We start from the raw sequence: 19,568 nt of genomic DNA, 5'->3' as shown, positions 1-19,568 counted from the left end.
ACCCTATTCCCTGCCAAAATTTGACTTCTACCGTAAATGCCTGGGAATCTTAGAGGGTTTTAAGCAAAGGTGACATGAGTATTATTCAGCATGTAGTATTTTCTTGATGACTTTGGGACACTTATGCCACTGATTATTTTACAGTGCTCCAGGGGCTACTGGAGGTGAAGATTTGCCTTGAGTTATGTGGCACCAGACAGCCCTGCTCTCCTAGTTTCCAGATGTGCATTTTATTAGATCAGGTCTGAGGATGTGCCAGAAGGAAGGAGGAGCCCCAGCTCTTAGTGAGTAGAGCAACCCCAGACCTGTTCTACCCTTCTGTTCTATTAACTGTGACCCAGAAATCCAGTTTAGCGGGCCCTCAATTAAATTCCATAGAAATAAACAGTTGTGAGTAGAATGAGAATAAACTCCGTTGAGGAAGAAGTCTAAAAACTTCTACTAATCAAGTGTTAAATGCTTTACTTTTTTTTTCCCTTACAACAAATTTTGTTTTTATCATATCCTTGTTGTTCCTTATTTTCTGAATAACAGCACAACTCAAAAACATGAGCCTTAAATGGGAGGTGTTTTGGGCCGTGAAAAATATTGAACAAATGCTAGGAGTCATTGTACTTTTCTTGTAAATTAAGCGGCTCAGTAGATGGGAAATTCAAAGAAAACAGCAATAGCATAGGGCATAAGTATAATTGTCTTCAGAGGTGGTCTTTCCTGTGGGTAATTTTTCTTCCCACTATCTTTGTCCTGTTGAAGCAGAACTTCAACTTGACTTCCGGAGCTTGTGAGCACATGATCCTGCATCCTACAGTTCAGGGCCCACCTGTACGGGCAGATACAGGTCTAATGTAGATACCTTCATACACAAACAAGTCTTTTCTGGAGATGGACAGATACAAATCCCCAATCCCTCTCACAGAGGACTGGCTCTGATCAGCCCACCTCTACAGGAATGCTGCTTCTGCCCCAGGACAATATGGGGTAAGCCCCTGCAGAGTAATCCTATCTCAGTCCCTTTATCACTTAAAGCAACCTGTTGACTCAGAGTTCGGCAACACCAGAGGAGGATTCCCTACTGGCACAGATGTGCACCAGGGCAAGGAACCCTTTATAGACCTTGGAGGAAATCTTGTCACCCCCAATGATAACATGGTACTCTCTGATATTAGGTTTAACAATGATCATCTCATTATTCTTGGCCTGCATCTGTAGAAGAGTCTAGAAGCATGGAGAGAGGTCAGGGCAAGCACAAAGGCACACAGTGAAGTTCTCCAGAGGTTTTTCCAGCTGTGTGATCAAGCTCACATGAGTGTTACTAGGCCATTTAGGAAAAATAAACACCTTCCTATTCATGTGTGTGAGAGAAAGAAGGGAATACAGCAATCTTCAACTAAAATGTCAACAGGAGAAATCATAAATTTAGTCTTGTATTCAGCAATCTCTAGTCTTTCCTTCCCATGGTCCCTCCCACCTTCCCTACCGCACAGACTCATATACACCGACCTTCCAACCTGGCTGAGCAAAGGCTTCTGGGAGATTGGTGAGAACAGAGACCCATAGCAGTGGCTACATATCCTTGGCCTGGGGCTGTTAGAGAAGCAGTGGTGACCAGAATAAATGTAGCACACAGCCTAGTGGTTGGTTATCTACGGAGCTTCTGACTCACCCACGTAGAGATTCTCATTCTTAGACCTCAGGCTATTCAGGGTTTATCTGCACCTCTGGGTGAGGATGGGGGATGGAGAGCACAAATAATGTGTGAGTGATTTTCCAGGCCTGCCTCCTGGTGCCGACAGTCAGAGCTACTGGTGGGGAAGGAAGGGCTGGAAAATCAGTGGGAGTTACTTATTAGATACAAGGAACTGCCAGAGCTCCACCCCACTGTGACCCAGATTCTGGTGCTGGGAAGAGAGTGGTGTGGAGCTGCAGTGTTACAGATGAGATGAGGGGCCATGCCGGCCACATCAGGAGGGCTTGACTCCACCCTCCAGGGGCCCCTCTGCTGATGGTTCTGTGCTCTGCTGGGAGCTCCTGAGCCATATGGGTGGGAGGGGGTATCTCCCTGAACTTGGGCCTCTCATGGGCTGTGGGTGCAGGGCCTTTCCTTTTTGTTCTGTGAAGTAGTCTGTTTGTGGGACATTCTGGGATTCTGGTTTCTGCTGTAGACACTGAATCCACTCCTCCCCTACTAAATCAATATGATATGCCAGCACTTTGCTACAGAGATTCAGAGCAATGGAGGACACTGCCTCTGGTTTCTGAAGAATTGTCCTGACTCATCTTTCATCTGTCCCTTTTCCTTTCCCCTTTCTCATGACCCTTTCCCTCCCAGACCCTCACTCACTATCCTCAGAGATGTCAGAATCTGATAGTTTTGTTTTCTTCTGCCTCCAGCCTCTCAAGGTGAGGTTCAATGTCTATCTGTGGCAATACTGCCTTCCATTCAGGTGTGCACTCACTACACACAATTTTTGTGAACATCTCTTGTGTACCATGCAGTACTTAGGTTTTGCAGATAAGAGAGTGACTTTTTTGATGGGCTACATCTAGTGACCTCCATCTCTTTTGTAGTTAAACCATCATGTATTGGAGTTACAATAACTTAACCTTGCTCTCCTCTCCATATATCAAACTGAAATTCCTTAAACACAGACATTATTCCATCTATTCCACTTTTAATCCCATTAAAATGCTCTACATCTTATTTTGGTTATTTTCCTCCTGCCCACTCCCCTTTTGTTTTGGTCAGCACTTCATCCTCTTTACTTCATCTTGCCTCCCAACCTCTGGGACTGATTGCTCTGACTTAGTAACCACCTTCCAGAAGCCTTTTTTCCTTCTGTTTGAATCCTCTGAGCCGGCCAGACCCTAATTGCCACTTCCTGGAAGCAGTCCTCCACATTGTCATGCCTCTGACAACCTTGGTGAGGTTTAGAGTTGGAGTTGGGCTTAGGTTACCTTTTGCATCTTGAATGAAATGCAGGCTCATCATCCTGGGGTCTAGAACCATTCACAGTTCTTTCCCAATCTACTGGTCTTGTCTTACTTCTTCCACAAATCCCACTGTGCACTCAACCTCTTCTACTTGTGGATACATGCCCTGAGTCTCTCCTTTAAATCCTTTGATTCATTCTCTTCTCTGTAACCGAAGTAGCTTTCAGGCATATCTGTTTCTTAAAACCCCAGTTCTTAAATGTCTACCTTATACGCCATTTGCTTCCTGAAGTCTCTCCTGATCTGATAAGATGGGATGTTTCCATCTTCTGAATGTCATAGTGATGAAGGGCAAAGATTTTGGACAAATTTGGATTCCAAATCCAGCTCACTTATTTTCTAAATTTGGAAACTTAAGCAGGTATTCAAACTTTTGACCCTGCAGCTCCTCATGTGAGGACAGTAATATAACTGCCCTCCTTTGTGGGGTTTTAGTGAGTAGTAAACGCACACAGTGCTTTTTACAGAGTAAGTTCTTGAAAAATCATTATTATGACATTTTCTGGTATTACAATATTGTCTCACAGTTATTTGTATATTAATCTGAACATCCTTAGAAAACCTTACAAAAGATTCTATTTTATCCTTCTTGTCTCTGGATCCCACCCATCATCTAGCACTTTGCCTCGTGTATGTTAGGGACTCATTAGATATTTCTTGAACTAAACAAGCAGTAATACAAATTTGTAGAATTAAAAAAAATAGTGAAGAGACAATTAAGAGAAAAGAAGGGAAAATACTGAGTCAAGCACCTTGCTATGCTTATTCCCATGGATTAAAGGTTCTTATCAGAGTTCAGAGAACATAACAGATGCCTGATACTTACAATTTCTCATTGTAAATCAACAAATTACCAGTGTAGTTTGTGAAAAACACCCCAAACAAATAAGGTTCTTCCTTTTCCTCTCCTTAACTCTTCCCTTACTGAAAGATTTAGACTTAAATCCATTATATGGGACCCAGCAAAGAAGACATTCACACTCAGAGGAAGGAATTAGTGGGGAACACTGGTGACCAAGTGCAAATGTAGAGGGCCGAGGAATGACCATTTGTATTGCAGGCAGCAGGAGCCAGCCCAGAGACTGGGAGTTGGAGCAGGGTGAGGAGAACATCTGTGCAGGTGAGGGACAGTGGTAGGAAGGGAGGTTAGCTACACACAGGGAATTGGAAAATAAGAAAGTATATGAAGGATAATGGGCATCTGATTTCTTACTGTTGGAAAAGAATTGCCAATGTGAAAATGTGGAAAACCTGAACATATCCTGTAGTGTTAGATGGAAATTAGAGGTATTGCTGTGAGCTCATGGTTTTCAGTGTGAGTGTGTGTGTGTGTGTGTGTGTGTGTGCACGTGCGTGTCCCCAAAACTGTTTCCAATGCAAGTGCCTGGAAGCAGATCCAGATCTTGTGTTCTACATACTGTATATCAGTAAAAAGAACCAGGAATGCTTGAGGAAATAGCTAATTCCGTGTCTGAGGCAGGGAAGGTACAAGAGAGAGCCTAGACTATTTTTTATTTTTTTTTGCCAGAAAGGAAGGAAATCATCAAAGTATAATGTCGACCTGTCAAAAGGACATCAAAGCCAGCTTGAAGGGGATCCCACTGGAAATAATTTAATAATCAATATAAACTGAAAGTAATTATAACCCACTGAATAAAACAGTAAACAATGAAACTAAAATGATATAGATGAATAATTAAGTTTGATAAAAAACAGGATATTTATATAGTTTCAAACTACCTCCCTGAAAAATATTAATTTAAAAGAGAAAGAGTAACTTCAAAGTAGAGAATCTTGACTTCTACCACCTTAAGCAATCCAACTGTACACCATTAGAAGTGGGATAATTCAGAACCATGTGCCTCTTGATAGCGTGCAGTGAAAGAACACAACATCACTTCTGTCTTGCCAAAGATCCATACCCTGAGTCTACTCATGAGAAGGCATTAGACAAAATAAACTTTAGGGACTTTTGTTTTTCTCTCTCTCTTTTTTTTTAACATCTTTATTGGAGTAGAATTGCTTTACAATGTTGTGTTAGTTTCTGCTGTATAACAAAGTGAATCAGCTATACATATACATATATCCCCATATCTCCTCCCTCTTGCGTCTCCCTCCCACCCTCCCTATCCCACCCCTCTAGATGGGTCACAGATCACTGAGCTGATCTCCCTGTTCTCTGTGGCTGCTAACTTTAGGGACTTTTAACAAAATACCTGACCTGTAATCTTTGGAAATATCCAGGTTATGAAAGACAAGGAATGACTGAGGAACTTTCCTGGATTAAAGAAAGTTAATAAAGCATGCCAATAAATGCAAAGCTTGAGTCTGAGCTGGATGTATGGTTGGGACACCTGGCAAAACACTGAATGAGATCTGAGGATTGGATGATGGTGATGAGTCAATGTTACTTTCCTGATTGGGATGATTGCTTTGTAGTATGTAGGTGAATGTCTTTGTTTGTAGGGAATACTACAGTATTTGAAGGTGATGAGCCCTGTGTCAACAGCTTACTCTAAAGGTTCAAGAAAAAAAAGTTCTTTATATTGCACCTTCAAGTTTTCTGTAAGTTTGAGGGAACAAAAGGGATTTAGAGAGAAAAAGTGGTATTCAGTCCTGCCTGAGAAGCAGACGAGCCGCAGTAAAAAAGAAAGTAAGAGAAATTATTTGGGACGTGGAAAACTGGGGGTGAACATTTGCAAATTTTTCTAGATGGACGTACGTACTGGGTGATCATTCACTCTAAGAGACTAGTTTCTTTGGGAAGTAATGTTCTTGATCAGGTGGAAGGAGGAGAGGTAAGGTGGGGGGCGTGTCTAATTCTCCTCTTGCTCTTTCTTTTCTAGGATAAGTTATCCTTTCTCAGGGCCCTGGTTGAAAACATTACTGGGTCAGGAAGAATTAAAGAAGGAATAGGGTATTCTCCATTTCAGAAAGGGAAGCATTGGAATTGTGATGTGCAAAACTGAATTCTGGGTCTTAATTTCTGTTTCCTGCCAGTAAGTGTTGAGGTGAGAGATAGTGGTTCTTGACTCAGTGTTTTTGTAGTTTTATTGTGCCATGTAATAGAATTTCCTTTTTCTTAGGAAACTCTCACAGAAGTATTTAAGAGTGTAGGGGCATGATGTGCCCAACTTACTCTCAACTTAATTTAGTTAGAAATGATGAGGGAAATGGGACAAAATGTAAACAATTGGTGAATCCAGGAAAAGGGTATGTAGGAGCTCCTTATATTATACTTGCAACTTTTCTATAAATTCAAAATCTTGTTAAAATAAAAATGTCAAAAATGTGTGGGGGAAAGGGAATCTGTAACGACATTGCCTTTGTCAGAGCTGAGAGAAACCTAGGCTAGGAGAAAGCAGAGATGTTGGAAATAACTGAGGATTAACTATAGAATTTATGAATGTGCTTCAGATAACTTGTAAAATCAAGGGTTATGCAAGATATCAAGGTCACTATAAACTCAGGGAAAGACTGAAACAAGAGGTTACTGGATTTGAAACGTAAGGTAGAGTAGGATTTGGGGCTACTCAAGAATTCCTTATTCTGACTTCCACTGAAATGCTCTGGAGGTTTAAGGACATTTAACTGGATAGAATCAGACACCATAGTTGAGATGACTTGCTTGCATCCGATCCTGGTGTGTGTGTGTGTGTGTGTGTGTGTGTGTGTGTGTGTGTATGTATGTGTTTATATTAAATCAGAGTGCATAATTCTAGGCTGACGAAATGGCCTTCTACCATAAGGTGTAAGGAGGAAGGAAAAGTACATTAAAGCCTTTACACCATTCTATAACTTCCATATAGGAAAGAGAGGAATAAGCATAGATCAAATGGAAACATTACAACATAATTTGCTACAGTCTCAGAAGAATTTTAAAGGATTCTCAGGGGAAAGGGACTTGGATCAGTCAACAGGAGTGGGCATGGGGCAAAGTTAGGGAACTCTAGATGCCAGGAACATGCCATACCAATTGGAAAGTCTCCCAGAAGGGATCTAACTACTAATACTCAGGCTAAGAATATCTATCTTGCTAAAATGGAATTTATTAACAAACGTGTGTCCTTGGGAAATACTGGATTTATTTACATAAGTGCCCTCTCTTGGAAACACTGTAGAGGCTAATCCTCTGTCTTCTAAAGTCCAGGATAGGGATAGAGAAGCCATCTGAGAAGATGGTTTCAGGATCACAAAGCACCAACCACTTGGAAAAATAAAGAAGTCCCCTTTTTAGTAAGATCCCTTGACACCTGTCTGGAATCTGACTATAGTGGTTCCCTTGAGACACTCAGGAACTTTTGAGGAAAAGAGACCCAGGAGAGTAGGGCTAGTCAACATGGCTTTTCCTTGGAGATTCCTCTCATGATGTCTGAGTTTATAGGTTTTCCTTCTCCTCCTTCTACGGACATAGCTTTCAGGGCCAGCGTGCACATCATGTGTCTCTCTTTCTCTAGGCTACAGTCCTATCTAGAGAGAGTAAGTGATTATAAGATTATAAATCCCTGAAGAAGCACGAGGATTTGTTTATTTGTTTTAATTTATTTTTCTTTCTTTCTTTATTTTTGGCTCTTTAGGTCTTCGTTGCCGTGTGTGGGTTTTCTCCAGCTGCTGCGAGTGGGGACTACTCTTCATTGTGGTGCGCGGACCTCTCATTGCAGTGGCTTCTCTTGTTGTGGAGCACAGGCTCTAGGCATGCGGGCTTCAGTAGTTGTGGCACGTGGACTCAGTAGTTGTGGCTCGTGGGATCTAGAGCACAGGCTCAGTAGTTGTAGCACACAGGATTAGTTGCTCTGAGGCATGTGGGATCTTCTCGGACCAGGGCTTAAACCCATTTTGCCTGCATTGGCAGGCAGATTCTTAACCACTGTGCGACCAGGGAATTTCCTGTTTTTTTTTTTTTAATATTTATTTATTTGGCTGTACCAAGTCTTAGTTGCAGCACATGGGATCTTCATTGTGGCTTCTGGGATCTTTAGTTGTGGCATGTGGGATCTAGTTCCCTGACAAAGGATCAAACCTTGGCCCCCTACATTGAGAGAGTGGAGCCTTAGCCACTGGACACCAGGGAAGTTCCAGTTTTTTTTGTTTTTGTAGATGCTTTCAGATTAGTTTTGCAAGGAGCTGGGGATACCTGCATGTCTTTATAACTTAAGCAAGCTCTAGTCCCTTGTGCTCCTGCAGATCTTTTGGGCCAGGATCTGGAGTTCTGGGGTGAGAAACTACAAAGATATGCCAATTGGGCTCATGGCTTGGGAAAAAAAATAAAGAGCACAGCCTAGCAGATTCTTTCCCATCCTATGATCAAGTGTTTTTCTTTCTCTGGCTTCTTCACATACCTATAATATTCACAAATTTTAAAATAATCCCTGGCATCTTGCAGTTTGTGTTTCAAGGTCTCTGGAGAAGAGGCAATAGAGTTTTGTTTGTTCATTTTCTGCAGGAGTAATTCTCCTGTAATATTTTTCAGGAGATTGGCCCAAGTTGCATATTTTAAATTCTTTCCCTTTCCTTAACAGATTCACTCAGATTTAAGTAACATACATGTATGCACCCAACATAGGAACACTTCAATACATAAGGCAAATGCTAACAGCCATAAAAGGGGAAATCGACAGTGACACAATAATAGTAGGGGACTTTAACACCCCACTTTTATCAATGGACAGATCATCCAAAATGAAATAAATAAGGAAACACAAGCTTTAAATGACACATTACAAGATGGACTTAATTGATATTTATAGGACATTCCATCCAAAAACAACAGAATACACTTTTTTCTCAAGTGCTCATGGAACATACCCCAGGATTGATCATATCTTGGGTCACAAATCAAGCCTTGGTAAATTTAAGAAAATTGAAATTGTATCAAATATTGTTTCCTACCACAACACTATGAGACTAGATATCAATTACAGGAAAAAAAAAAAAACCCTGTAAAAAATAAAAACACATGGAGGCTAAACAACATACTACCAAATAACCAAAAGATCACTGAAGAAATCAAAGAGGAAATCAAAAAAATACCTAGAAACAAATGACAATGAAAACATGATGACCCAAAACCTATAGGATGCAGCAAAAGCAGTTCTAAGAGGGAAGTTTATAGCAGTACAATCCTACCTCAAGAAATAAGAAAAATCTCAAACAACCTAACCTTACACCTAAAGCAATTAGAGAAAGAAAAACAAAAACACCCTAAAGTTAGCAGAAGGAAAGAAATCATAAAGATCAGATCAGAAATAAATGAAAAAGAAATGAAGGAAACAATAGCAAAGATCAGCAAAACTAAAAGCTGGTTCTTTGAGAAGATAAACACGATTGATAAACCATTAGCCAGACTCATCAAGAAAAAAAGGAAGAAGACTCAAATCAACAGAATTAGAAATGAAAAAGGAGAAGTAACAAGTGACACTGAAGAAATACAAAGGATCATGAGAGATTACTAAAAGCAATTCTATGCCAATAAAATGGACAACCTGGAAGAAATGGACAAATTCTTACAAAAGCACAACCTTCCAAAACAGAACCAGGAAAAAATAGAAAATATAAACAGACCAATCACAAGCACTGAAGTTGAAACTGTGACTAAAAATCTTCCAACAAACAAAAACCCAGGACCAGATGGCTTCACAGGCGAATTCTATCAAACATTTAGAGAAGAACTAACACCTATCCACTTCAAACTCTTTCAAAATATAGCGGAGGGAGTAACACTCCCAAACTCATTCTACAAGGCCACCATCACTCTGATACCAAAATCAGACAAAGATGTCACAAAAAAAGAAAACTAGAGATCAATATCACTGATGAACATAGATGCAAAAATCCTCAACAAAATACTAGCAAAAAGAATCCAAAAGCACATTAAAAGGATCATACACCATGATCAAGTGGGGTTTATCCCAGGAATGCAGGGATTCTTCAATATATGCAAATCAATCAATGTGATACACCATATTCACAAACTGAAGGAGAAAAAACACATGATCATCTCAATAGATGCAGAAAAAGCTTTTGACAAAATTCAACACCAATTTACAATAAAAACTCTCCAGAAAGTAGGCATAGAGGGGAACTTACCTCAACAAAATAAACACCATATATGACAAACCCACAGCCAACATCATTCTCAATGGTGAAAAACTGAAACCATTTTCTTTAAAATCAGGAACAAGACAAGGATGCCCACTCTCACCACTGTTACTCAACATAGTTTTGGAAGTCTTAGCCACAGCAATCAGAGAAGAAAAAGAAAGAAAAGGAGTAGTCCACATCAGAAAAGAAAAAATAAAGCTGTCACTGCAGATGACATGATACTATACATAGAGAATCCTAAAGATGCTACCAGAAAACTACTAGAGCTAATCAATGAATTTGGTAAAGTAGCAGGATACAAAATTAATGCACAGAAATCTCTTGCATGCCTATACACTAATGATGAAATATCTGAAAGTGAAATTAAGAAAACACTCCCATTTACCACTGAAACAAAAAGAATAAAATATCTAGGAATAAACGTACCTAAAGAGACAAAAGACCTGTATGCAGAAAATTATAAGACACTGATGAAAGAAATTAAAGATGATACAAATAGATGGAGAGATATACCATGTTCTTGGATTGGAAGAATCAACATTGTGAAAATGACTCTACTACCCAAAGCAATCTACAGATTCAATGTAACCCCTATCAAACTACCACTGGCATTTTTCACAGAACTAGAACAAAAAATTTCACAATTTGTATGGAAACACAAAAGACCCTGAATAGCCAAAGCAATCTTGAGAAAGAGAAACAGAGCTGGAGGAATCAGGCTGCCTGACTTCAGACTGTACTATACAGCTACAGTAATCAAGACAGTATGGTACTGACACAAAAACAGAAATATAGATCAATGGAACAGGATAGAAAGCCCAGAGATAAACCCATGCACATATGGTCACCTTATCTTTGATAAAGGAGGCAAGAATATACAGTGGAGAAAAGACAGCCTCTTCAATAAGTGGTGCTAGGAAAACTGGACAGGTACATGTAAAAGTATGAGATTAGAACACTCCCTAACACCATACACAAAAATAAACTCACAATGGATTAAAGACCTAAATGTAAGACCGGACACTATAAAACTCTTAGAGGAAAACATAGGCAGAACACTCTATGACATAAATCACAGCAAGATCCTTTTTGACCCACCTCCTAGAGAAATAGAAATAAAAACAAAAATAAACAAATGGGACCTAATGAGACTTAAAAGCTTTTGCACAACAACAGAAACCATAAACAAGATGAAAAGACAACCTTCAGAATGGGAGTAAATATTCGCAAACGAAGCAACTGACAATGGATTATTCTCCAAAATATAGAAGCAGCTCAATATCAAAAAATCAAACAACCCAATCCAAAAATGGGCAGAACATGTAAATAGGCATTTCTCCAGAAAGATATACAGATTGCCAGAAAACACATGAAAGGATGCTCAACATCACTAATCATTAGCGAAATGCAAATCAAAACTACAATGAGATATCACCTTACACCAATCAGAATGGCCATCATCAAAAAATCTACAAAGAATAACTGCTGGGGAATAGGGAACCCTCTTGCACTGTTGGTGGGAATGTAAATTGATACAGCCACTATGGAGAACAGTATGGAGGTTCCTTAAAATCTAAAATTAGATTAGACTACCATTAGACTACCATTTGACCCAGAAGTCCCACTCCTGGGCATATACCCTGAGAAAACCATAATTCAAAAAGAGTCATGTACCACAGTGTTCATTGCAGCACTATTTACAATAGCCAGGACATGGAAGCAATCTAAGTGTCCATTGACAGATGAATGGATAAAGAAGATGTGGTACCTATATACAATGGAATATTACTCACCATAAAAAGAAATGAAATTGAGTAATTTTTAGTGAAGTGGATGGACCCGGTGTCTGTCATACAGAGTGAAGTAAGAAAGAGAAAAACAAATACCATATGCTAACTCATATATATAGAATCTAACAACAACAACAACAAAAAGCTTCTGATGAACCTAGAGACAGGACAGATATAATGACACCCACGTAGAGAATGGACTTAAGGACATGGGGAGGGGGAAGGGTAAGCTGGGGCGAAGTGAGAGAGTAGCATTGACATATATACACTATCAAATGTAAAATAGATAGCTAGTGAGAAGCAGCTACATAGCGCAGGGAGATCAGCTCGGTGCTTTGTTACCACCTAGAGGGGTGGGATAGGGAGGGTGGGAGGGAGATGCAAGAGGGAGGAGATATGGGGATATGTATAGCTGATTCACTTTGTTATACAGCAGAAACTAACACACCATTGTAAAGCAATTATACGCCAATAAAGATGTTAAAAATATAAGTAATGTACATGATACGTTGTAAGTATCAATAAATTCTGTAATAGTGTTTTTCCTTATAAATGCAATTCTTATTGCATCTTCAAACTTTTGTTCTCCTTTTCTTTTATTTGGAATATAATCTTCATGATTAGAACATTTGCTATACTATCTTTTCATTGTATATTACTCCACTTCAGTGTTCTTATTTTCCCAAGAGGAGAATCTACAAATACATTTCTCTCTGTCTCTCTCATCTTTCATTGTCTCACACTGTTTTCTTCTTTGTTTTTGTTGACTTTTTACAAATTCTTGAGTAGCTTCTTCCTATCAGAGGGGTATACCAAGAATAATTTTAAGTGGTTCACCCAAGACCACATGTTTTGACATTGGCAGTTTCCAGATCAGGTTCCAGATTTTCCAAGTCCTAGAAAATTCCCATGTTTCTTACATCACAATGAGACCTTAAGGAACTGTGGATCTAGCAGTGACAGATTTGCAGGCATAGAATCTTATTTGTGGCCAAATGAGAATCTTTTAAAAAAATCAACTTAGATGAGCTGTAATAGATTACATAATATTGTACTATACAATATTATACAGTATGATAAATACCATGCAGTGTAAATAACAACAAAATGTGCCAATTTAAGTATACATTTTGGTGGATTTTGATAAATTTATGTACCTGTATAACTACCATCATGATCAAGAACATTCCCTTCGTCCCTAAAAGTTCTCTAGTGTTCTGTTGCAGTCAATTCCCTAACAGTTCTGGCAACTACTGCTTGTTTTCTTGTAGTGTAGAATAAAATTATATTTTCTAGAGTGTCCTATAAATGGAATTACACTGTATGCGCTCTTTTGTATCTAACTTCTTTGATTCATTATAACATTTTAAAAGATCTGTCATGTTGTTTGTATTAGTAATCTGTTCCTTTTATTGCTGAGCAGTATTTTGTTACACAGATACACCATAAACATTTGAGTTGTTTCCAGTTTCTGGCTTTTAGGAATAAAGCTGCTAGGAACATTCATGTACAGGTCTCTGTGTGGACACATGTTTTAATTTCTCTTGTGTGAATACTTAGCAAAAATATTGAATCATGGGATAAGCATATATTTACCTTTCTAAAAATATACCAAACTGTTTTACAGATTGGTTGTACCATTTTACATGGCCACCATCAATGTTTAAGAGTTCCAGTTCTTTCAGTTCCCTGACAATATTAGGTCTTGTTTTAAATTTTAGCCATTTGAGTGAGTGTATAGTGGTATCTCATGGTGTTATTTTACATTTCTCTGGTGGCTAATGATGTTATGATGTTGAGTATCCTTTCATGCACTTATTGACCATTTGTATATCTTCTTATGTAAAATGTCTGTTTAAATATTTTTCCAATTTCAAAAATACGTCTTAGTATTGAGTTGTAAGAATTCTTTACATATATCTAAACTTTTATTCAGAATATATATTGTGCATATTTTCTCCCAGTCTGTGGCTTTCCTTTTCATTTTTCTAACAATGTCTATTGAAGAATAGAAGCTTTATTTTGATGAAGTTCAATTTGTGATTTTGTCCTTTTATAGTTTATGCTTTTTATTTTGTATCTAGGAAATTTGCTCATTCCAAGGTCATGATTTTATCACATTTTTGTCTAGAATTTTTAGTTTTAACTTTTATATTTATGTCTTTGATTCATGTTGAGTTGTTATTTTGTGTATGGCATGAGGTAAAATTTGAGGTTTATCTTTTTTCCATCTAGATATCCAGTTGTTCCAGCAACATTTGTTGAAAATACTATTATTGAGATACTTTAGAACTTTATCAAAAATCAGTTGATCGTATATGTGTGGATTATTTTTGGACTGTGTTTTGTTTCATTGATCTGTATGTCTATCCTTACACCAATACCATGATGCCTTGATTACTGTAGTCTTCAACTGCAGTAGTGTAAGTTCTTTAACTTTAAAAAATTTTTTGATATTGCTGTGGCATTCTTGGTTCTTTGCATTTCCATATACATTTTAGAATGGGCGTATGTTTTATTATCCTGACTAGAGGATTTGGTATCCTAATCTTATGAGGGTCATTGTGAATCCAGAAAATGGAATAGACAGTAGACATTATTTAAGGAAGAATTACATTGAATGTGATGATGAGGTAGATATGACTCCAAAATGCTGACCTTGATTGACTTGAATATGGGTGAGGTCATCGAGGAAGACAGAGAAGTTGAGATGGAGAGGCTTTTCCAAATCTGAGAGGGTAGATGTTTAGTTTTTGAAAAAATAAAGTTTATTATGTCAGCAAGACCCACAAGTAGAGAAGTCCAGAGGAAGGTACATCATAGACTTGGAGAAAAGACTGTTGATGGAAATAGAGATTTGAGAGCAATTAATTTAGAAATTATAACTGAAAAAATTGAGGCGAGCGTGGACAGAAAATAGCAAGGGCCAAGGATTGACCAAAGAACAACATTTCCAATTACAATATAGGTGAAATGAGCAGCTTCATGGAAGAGAACTGAGTGCTGAGAAAAGAGAAAAAATAGTGTGGTGTCATGGAAACCAAGGTCAGAGAATATTTCCAGGAGGCAGGGTTTTCAGAAGTGTAAAATGAATCAGAAGGACGAGAGAAAGAGGAAAAAGCAAAGTCTGACAGTTTTAGCAGTGAAGACTTCTTTGACATTTGAGAGAACAGTTTTGTGGGAGGGACCGTGATGAAGCCAACTTTCAGGGAATTATGGGGGATAGGAGAGGAAGTCTATTTCAGTAATTCTGAAAATGAAAGGAGGGAGGACAATGGAATGGTCACTGTAGAGAACCACAGGATAAGATGTATGCTGTCCACACAGGTTGTGTACTCTTGCTTTTCAACAGAGGGGACTAGTGCACTCTGTTTCTTGTAATCATATCAAATTCTGTGTTCACCAGATTTTTAAAAATAGATAGCTAGTGGGAACCTGCTGTATAGCACAGGGAGCTTAGCTCAGTGCTCTGTGGTGACCTAGATCGAAGGGGGGGAGGGAGGTCCAAGAGGGAGGGGATATAGATATGCATATAGCTGATTCACTTCATTGTACAGCAGAAACTAACACAACATTGTAAAGCAGTTTTACTCCAATTAAAAACAATTGGTAGGCCAGTTCAGCTCCAAGTAGCTGGCAGACTCCTTTCTCCTCCTCTCTCAACTCTGGTACTTACATTCCCTTGTCCACACCTTGAATTGTCCTAATCCTTTCCTATCACAGTGGAGACTAAACAATGTTCTCCCAATTACCCAACTCTTTTCCTGACTTCGTTCTTAAAAGTACTACTGGAGTCAGCAAAAAAGATTACTGTGGCGGGACTTGAGTGAACTCTTTCAGTAGAGTGATCACAACAGAAGTTGTTCTGTAGTTGTTCTTTGAGGGTGTGGTGACATATTTGGACCACATTCTCTCTCTGAAATGAGGTTTCTAGATTCAGAACTCAACTGAAATACTGTGTAAAAGTTCTTGGTGGCCCTGTCACCAGATCCAGGGACTGCTTATCACAGTTCGTCATCTTCAAGTCTACTTCCTTCTGCTATAATCCCCCTCGAAACTCTCACTTTTATCATTTTCTTGACATGCACTTTATTAGTGAGCCCTTTGTTCCTAGAGTTTAAGTGGTGGATATCATTACTGATAGAGACCCAGAGCATGACTCTTTCCTGGCTGTTCTCTTCCCCTTCCTAACATCACTATGATGTGTGTGTGGTGAGCATTTGCTTGGAAGTCTTCATGCACAGGGGAAGTTTGCTCCATCTTGATCATGTTCACATGTATAAGCCCCAAAGAGACAAAAGTAGTTATCTTTCTTTCTGTGCCAGGGCCATACGTGTGAGCTTGTTTGTCACAAGGGGGGAATTGGACTCACTTTCTCAGTTCAGCTGTCATTGTCCCTGCTGTGAAGTCCAGTTGCTGATGGGAATTTTCCCCTTGATGACTGCTTCCTTTTATTGCTTTAGGGCACTGATATAGTAGAATGCAGAGAAAGAACTTCACAGAAGTGGCAGAATTCATCTTCCTGGGTTTCTCTGTCTTTGGAACGCACCAGATAACCCTCTTTGTGGTTTTCCTTACCATCTCCATTTTCACTCTGGCTGGGAACATCATCATTGTGACCATCATTTGTGTTGATCTTCACCACCACATACCCATGTACTTCTTCCTGAACATGCTGGCTAGTTCTGAGACCGTGTACACATTGGTCATCATCCCACGAGTGCTTTCTGGTCTTATTTTTCATAACCAGCCTATCTCCTTGTAAGGCTGTGCAACCCAGATGTTCTTTTCTGTCATCTTGGCCACTAATAATTGCTTCTTGATCACATCTATGGGCTATGACTGCTATGTGGCCATCTGCAAGCCCCTGAGGTACACAGTCCTCATGAACAAAGGAGTGTGTGCTAGGTTAGTCTGTGTGTCCTTTGGCACTGGTCTGGTTATGGCAGTTCTCCGTATAATGGCCATGTTCCATTTGCCCTTCTGTGGCATTTACCCAGTCATGAAACTTTCTAGCATTGATACCACTATCAATGAGATTATCAATTATGGTGTAAGTTCATATGTGATTTTTGTTCCTGTGGGCCTGTTCTTCACCTCCTATATCCTCATTATCTCTTCCATCCTTAAGATACTGTCAACCAAGGGCTGGAAGAAGACCTTTGCCACATGTGCCTCCCACCTCACTGTGGTCATGGTCCACTATGGCTGTGTCTCCATTGCCTACCTCAAGCCCAAGTCAGAAAATGCAACAGAAAAAGATCTTCTTCTCTCTGTGACCTACACCATCATCACTCCTCTGCTGAATCCTGTTGTTTACAGTCTGAGGAGCAACGAGGTCAAGGATGCCCTATGCAGAGCTGTGGGCAGAAATATTTCTTAACAGATTGAATTGTTTTGTCAGGAGACCTTTTGTCCAGTGTAATGTGTGTCTACTCACAAGCATGCCATGATTCACAAGTTCATCAAATACAATGTTTGTGGAGAATAATGTCAAAGAGTTGAAATGCTTTTCCTTCTCATGCTCTAAGGGAAAAGCAGAAAGCAAGGTTTTTGCTCTGTCAAATTTTGTTACCAGATACAAGAATCATTCCAAGCCAGATTAAGACTACTTGTTTCTGTGCCTGAGGAGTTCTGCTTGCAAACCTCTTTTGGCCCTCACTTTACCTGGCTCCTCTCAGACAGTCAAATCCTTGACCTAGTCTGGTAAGGAGAAGTGGAGAAAAGGCAGTTGGAACAGATGTGAAAGAGGTCTTAGGAAATGAAGCTGCAGAGACAGCCTGAGGATGGCTTTCATTCTCAGAAGCTAAATCACTTACCCCGTGACAGTCATTTCAGAAACAATTTTCTTAATTCTTGCTGATTGAAGAATGAACAGCCTCAGCAAAAAGGGTCATTTCTTTCATTATCCAGCCATGTTAGCTCCTTAGCTAATATTCATTTCTGTGTGTCTCCCTTCCTTCTTTGCAATCAAGGCAAAAATCTCTGTCATTCCTAGAGGCTAAGCTGGGAGAGAATGTATTGGTGGCTGTTCTCTGTAACTGCACTTTTATCCAGATGTACTTGTTATAAACACACTTCTTTTTTCAACCTATGGAAGCCTTTCAGATTTAAAACTTCTATGTAGTAACTGCAGTGGCATTGAAGTAGTTTTCTCAGATACGGGCTATTCTGATTGCAGAGTCTAAGGCAAGTGTCATTGAATTCCCTTCTAACAGCAACAGTGCAAACTTATCCTTCTCCCAATACAATGTATATCAAAATAAGCATATTCATGCTACGTTATTTTATATCCTCAATGAGGAAGGTTGTGGGAATATTTTTTAATAAACTTTTCTTTTTGTAAATTTATTTATTTTTGGCTGCGTTGGGTCTTCGTTGTTGTGCGCGGGCTTTCTCTACTAGGTGTGAGCGGGGCTACTCTTCGTTTCGGTGCGTGGGCTTCTCATTGTGGTGGCTTCTCTTGTTGCAGAGCACAGGATCTAGAGTGCAAGCTTCAATAGTTGTAGCATGTGGGCTCAGTAGTTGTGGCTTGCAGGCTCTAGAGCGCAGGCTTAGTAGTTGTGGCGCGTGGGCTTAGTTGCTCAGCGGCATGTGGGATCTTCTTGGACCAGGGCTCAAAACTGTGTCCCCTGCCTTGACAGGTGGATTCTTAACCACTGCACCACCAGGGAAGTCCATGTGGGAATATTTTTTTGTGGATCTTACTACTAGTTTATCTCTGCTCTGAGACAGAGCTGGAAGATACCAAGAGACACTGATATGGCAACATGTCTTTTCACACACTTCCATTGTGATTCCATCCCCAGGGTAGTTCCTGTCCCTTACTTTCCAGTTTTATTTTTCTGTTCTGAGCCACAGAAATAGTATTGCTGCATCTTCTAGGTGACCTGTAATTTACTCTCTGTTCCACAGATCCTGATGTGAGGAGGTCAACAGGGCTGGGGTTCTTTGTCCAGTGTCCCTCGTTGCAGGCTCTCACAGTTGCGTGACATCATAGCTGATGTCAGAGTCTCCGTGATAAACATCGCTGGGTATCCCTCTAGGAGAGGTATCTCAACCTGAGCTTCATAGTGCCTTGAGGAGTAGTGTTTGGAAGGGCTTAGAGGGGTTTTGAACTTTATGGAATTATTTACTAGATTTTGTGCACAAGTATGAATGTGTCATTTCCATCATATTCTCAAAGAATTTTCTCTGGTATAAGTATTTCTTCCCTCAAATCCTAGCAGAAATATACCACAGAATCCAATTTTCTTCTTTTATAGATCATTTGCTTCCATAATTTCCTTAAACTCTCTTAGAGAAGCACTCTTTGACCCTGTACACTTTTGCCTATGTGGGCACTGCTATTTTTCATTAAGTTGGGGAAATAGAAGGTGTGTGTGGTTCTCAGCTAGGAGGCTGAGGGATAATGGGGGGTGGAGAGATATCAGAAGGCACATGTGGTCTTCTGTGTTGAAAGTTTTCTGGCCTTCTCCCATTCCATCCCCTCCATTTCCTAAGCATTTAAACATCATTCTTGCCCTTCCCCCTCACACCTGATGCATCAGTGAATTGCCCACTAATGTTAGTTGTTTTACACACTTTGCATGACTTTAGACTCACTGGAGAAAGCAGCTCCTACAGGAGAAGTGCAACAAATAGTACAAAAGTGGGTAGGCCTATGTGGTCTCATATCCTTCCAGT

General features: G+C 39.6%; 1 protein-coding gene across 1 annotated transcript; it reads left to right on the top strand.

Moving 5' to 3' along the window:
* Positions 1-16,362: 16,362 nt before the first annotated feature.
* LOC307198180 (olfactory receptor 10J5-like) lies at positions 16,363-17,265 on the top strand (the record flags this gene model as incomplete). Its single annotated transcript, XM_079944919.1, is given in 2 exon segments — positions 16,363-16,644; positions 16,648-17,265. Coding segments are annotated over 2 exon segments (900 nt in total).
* Positions 17,266-19,568: the final 2,303 nt, after the last annotated feature.

This window comes from Stenella coeruleoalba (assembly GCF_951394435.1).
Source record: "Stenella coeruleoalba genome assembly, chromosome: 1".
Lineage (NCBI taxonomy): Eukaryota > Metazoa > Chordata > Mammalia > Artiodactyla > Delphinidae > Stenella > Stenella coeruleoalba.
The sequence above is the reverse complement of the archived record's forward strand: the minus strand, read 5'-3'. Positions and strand labels throughout refer to the sequence as shown.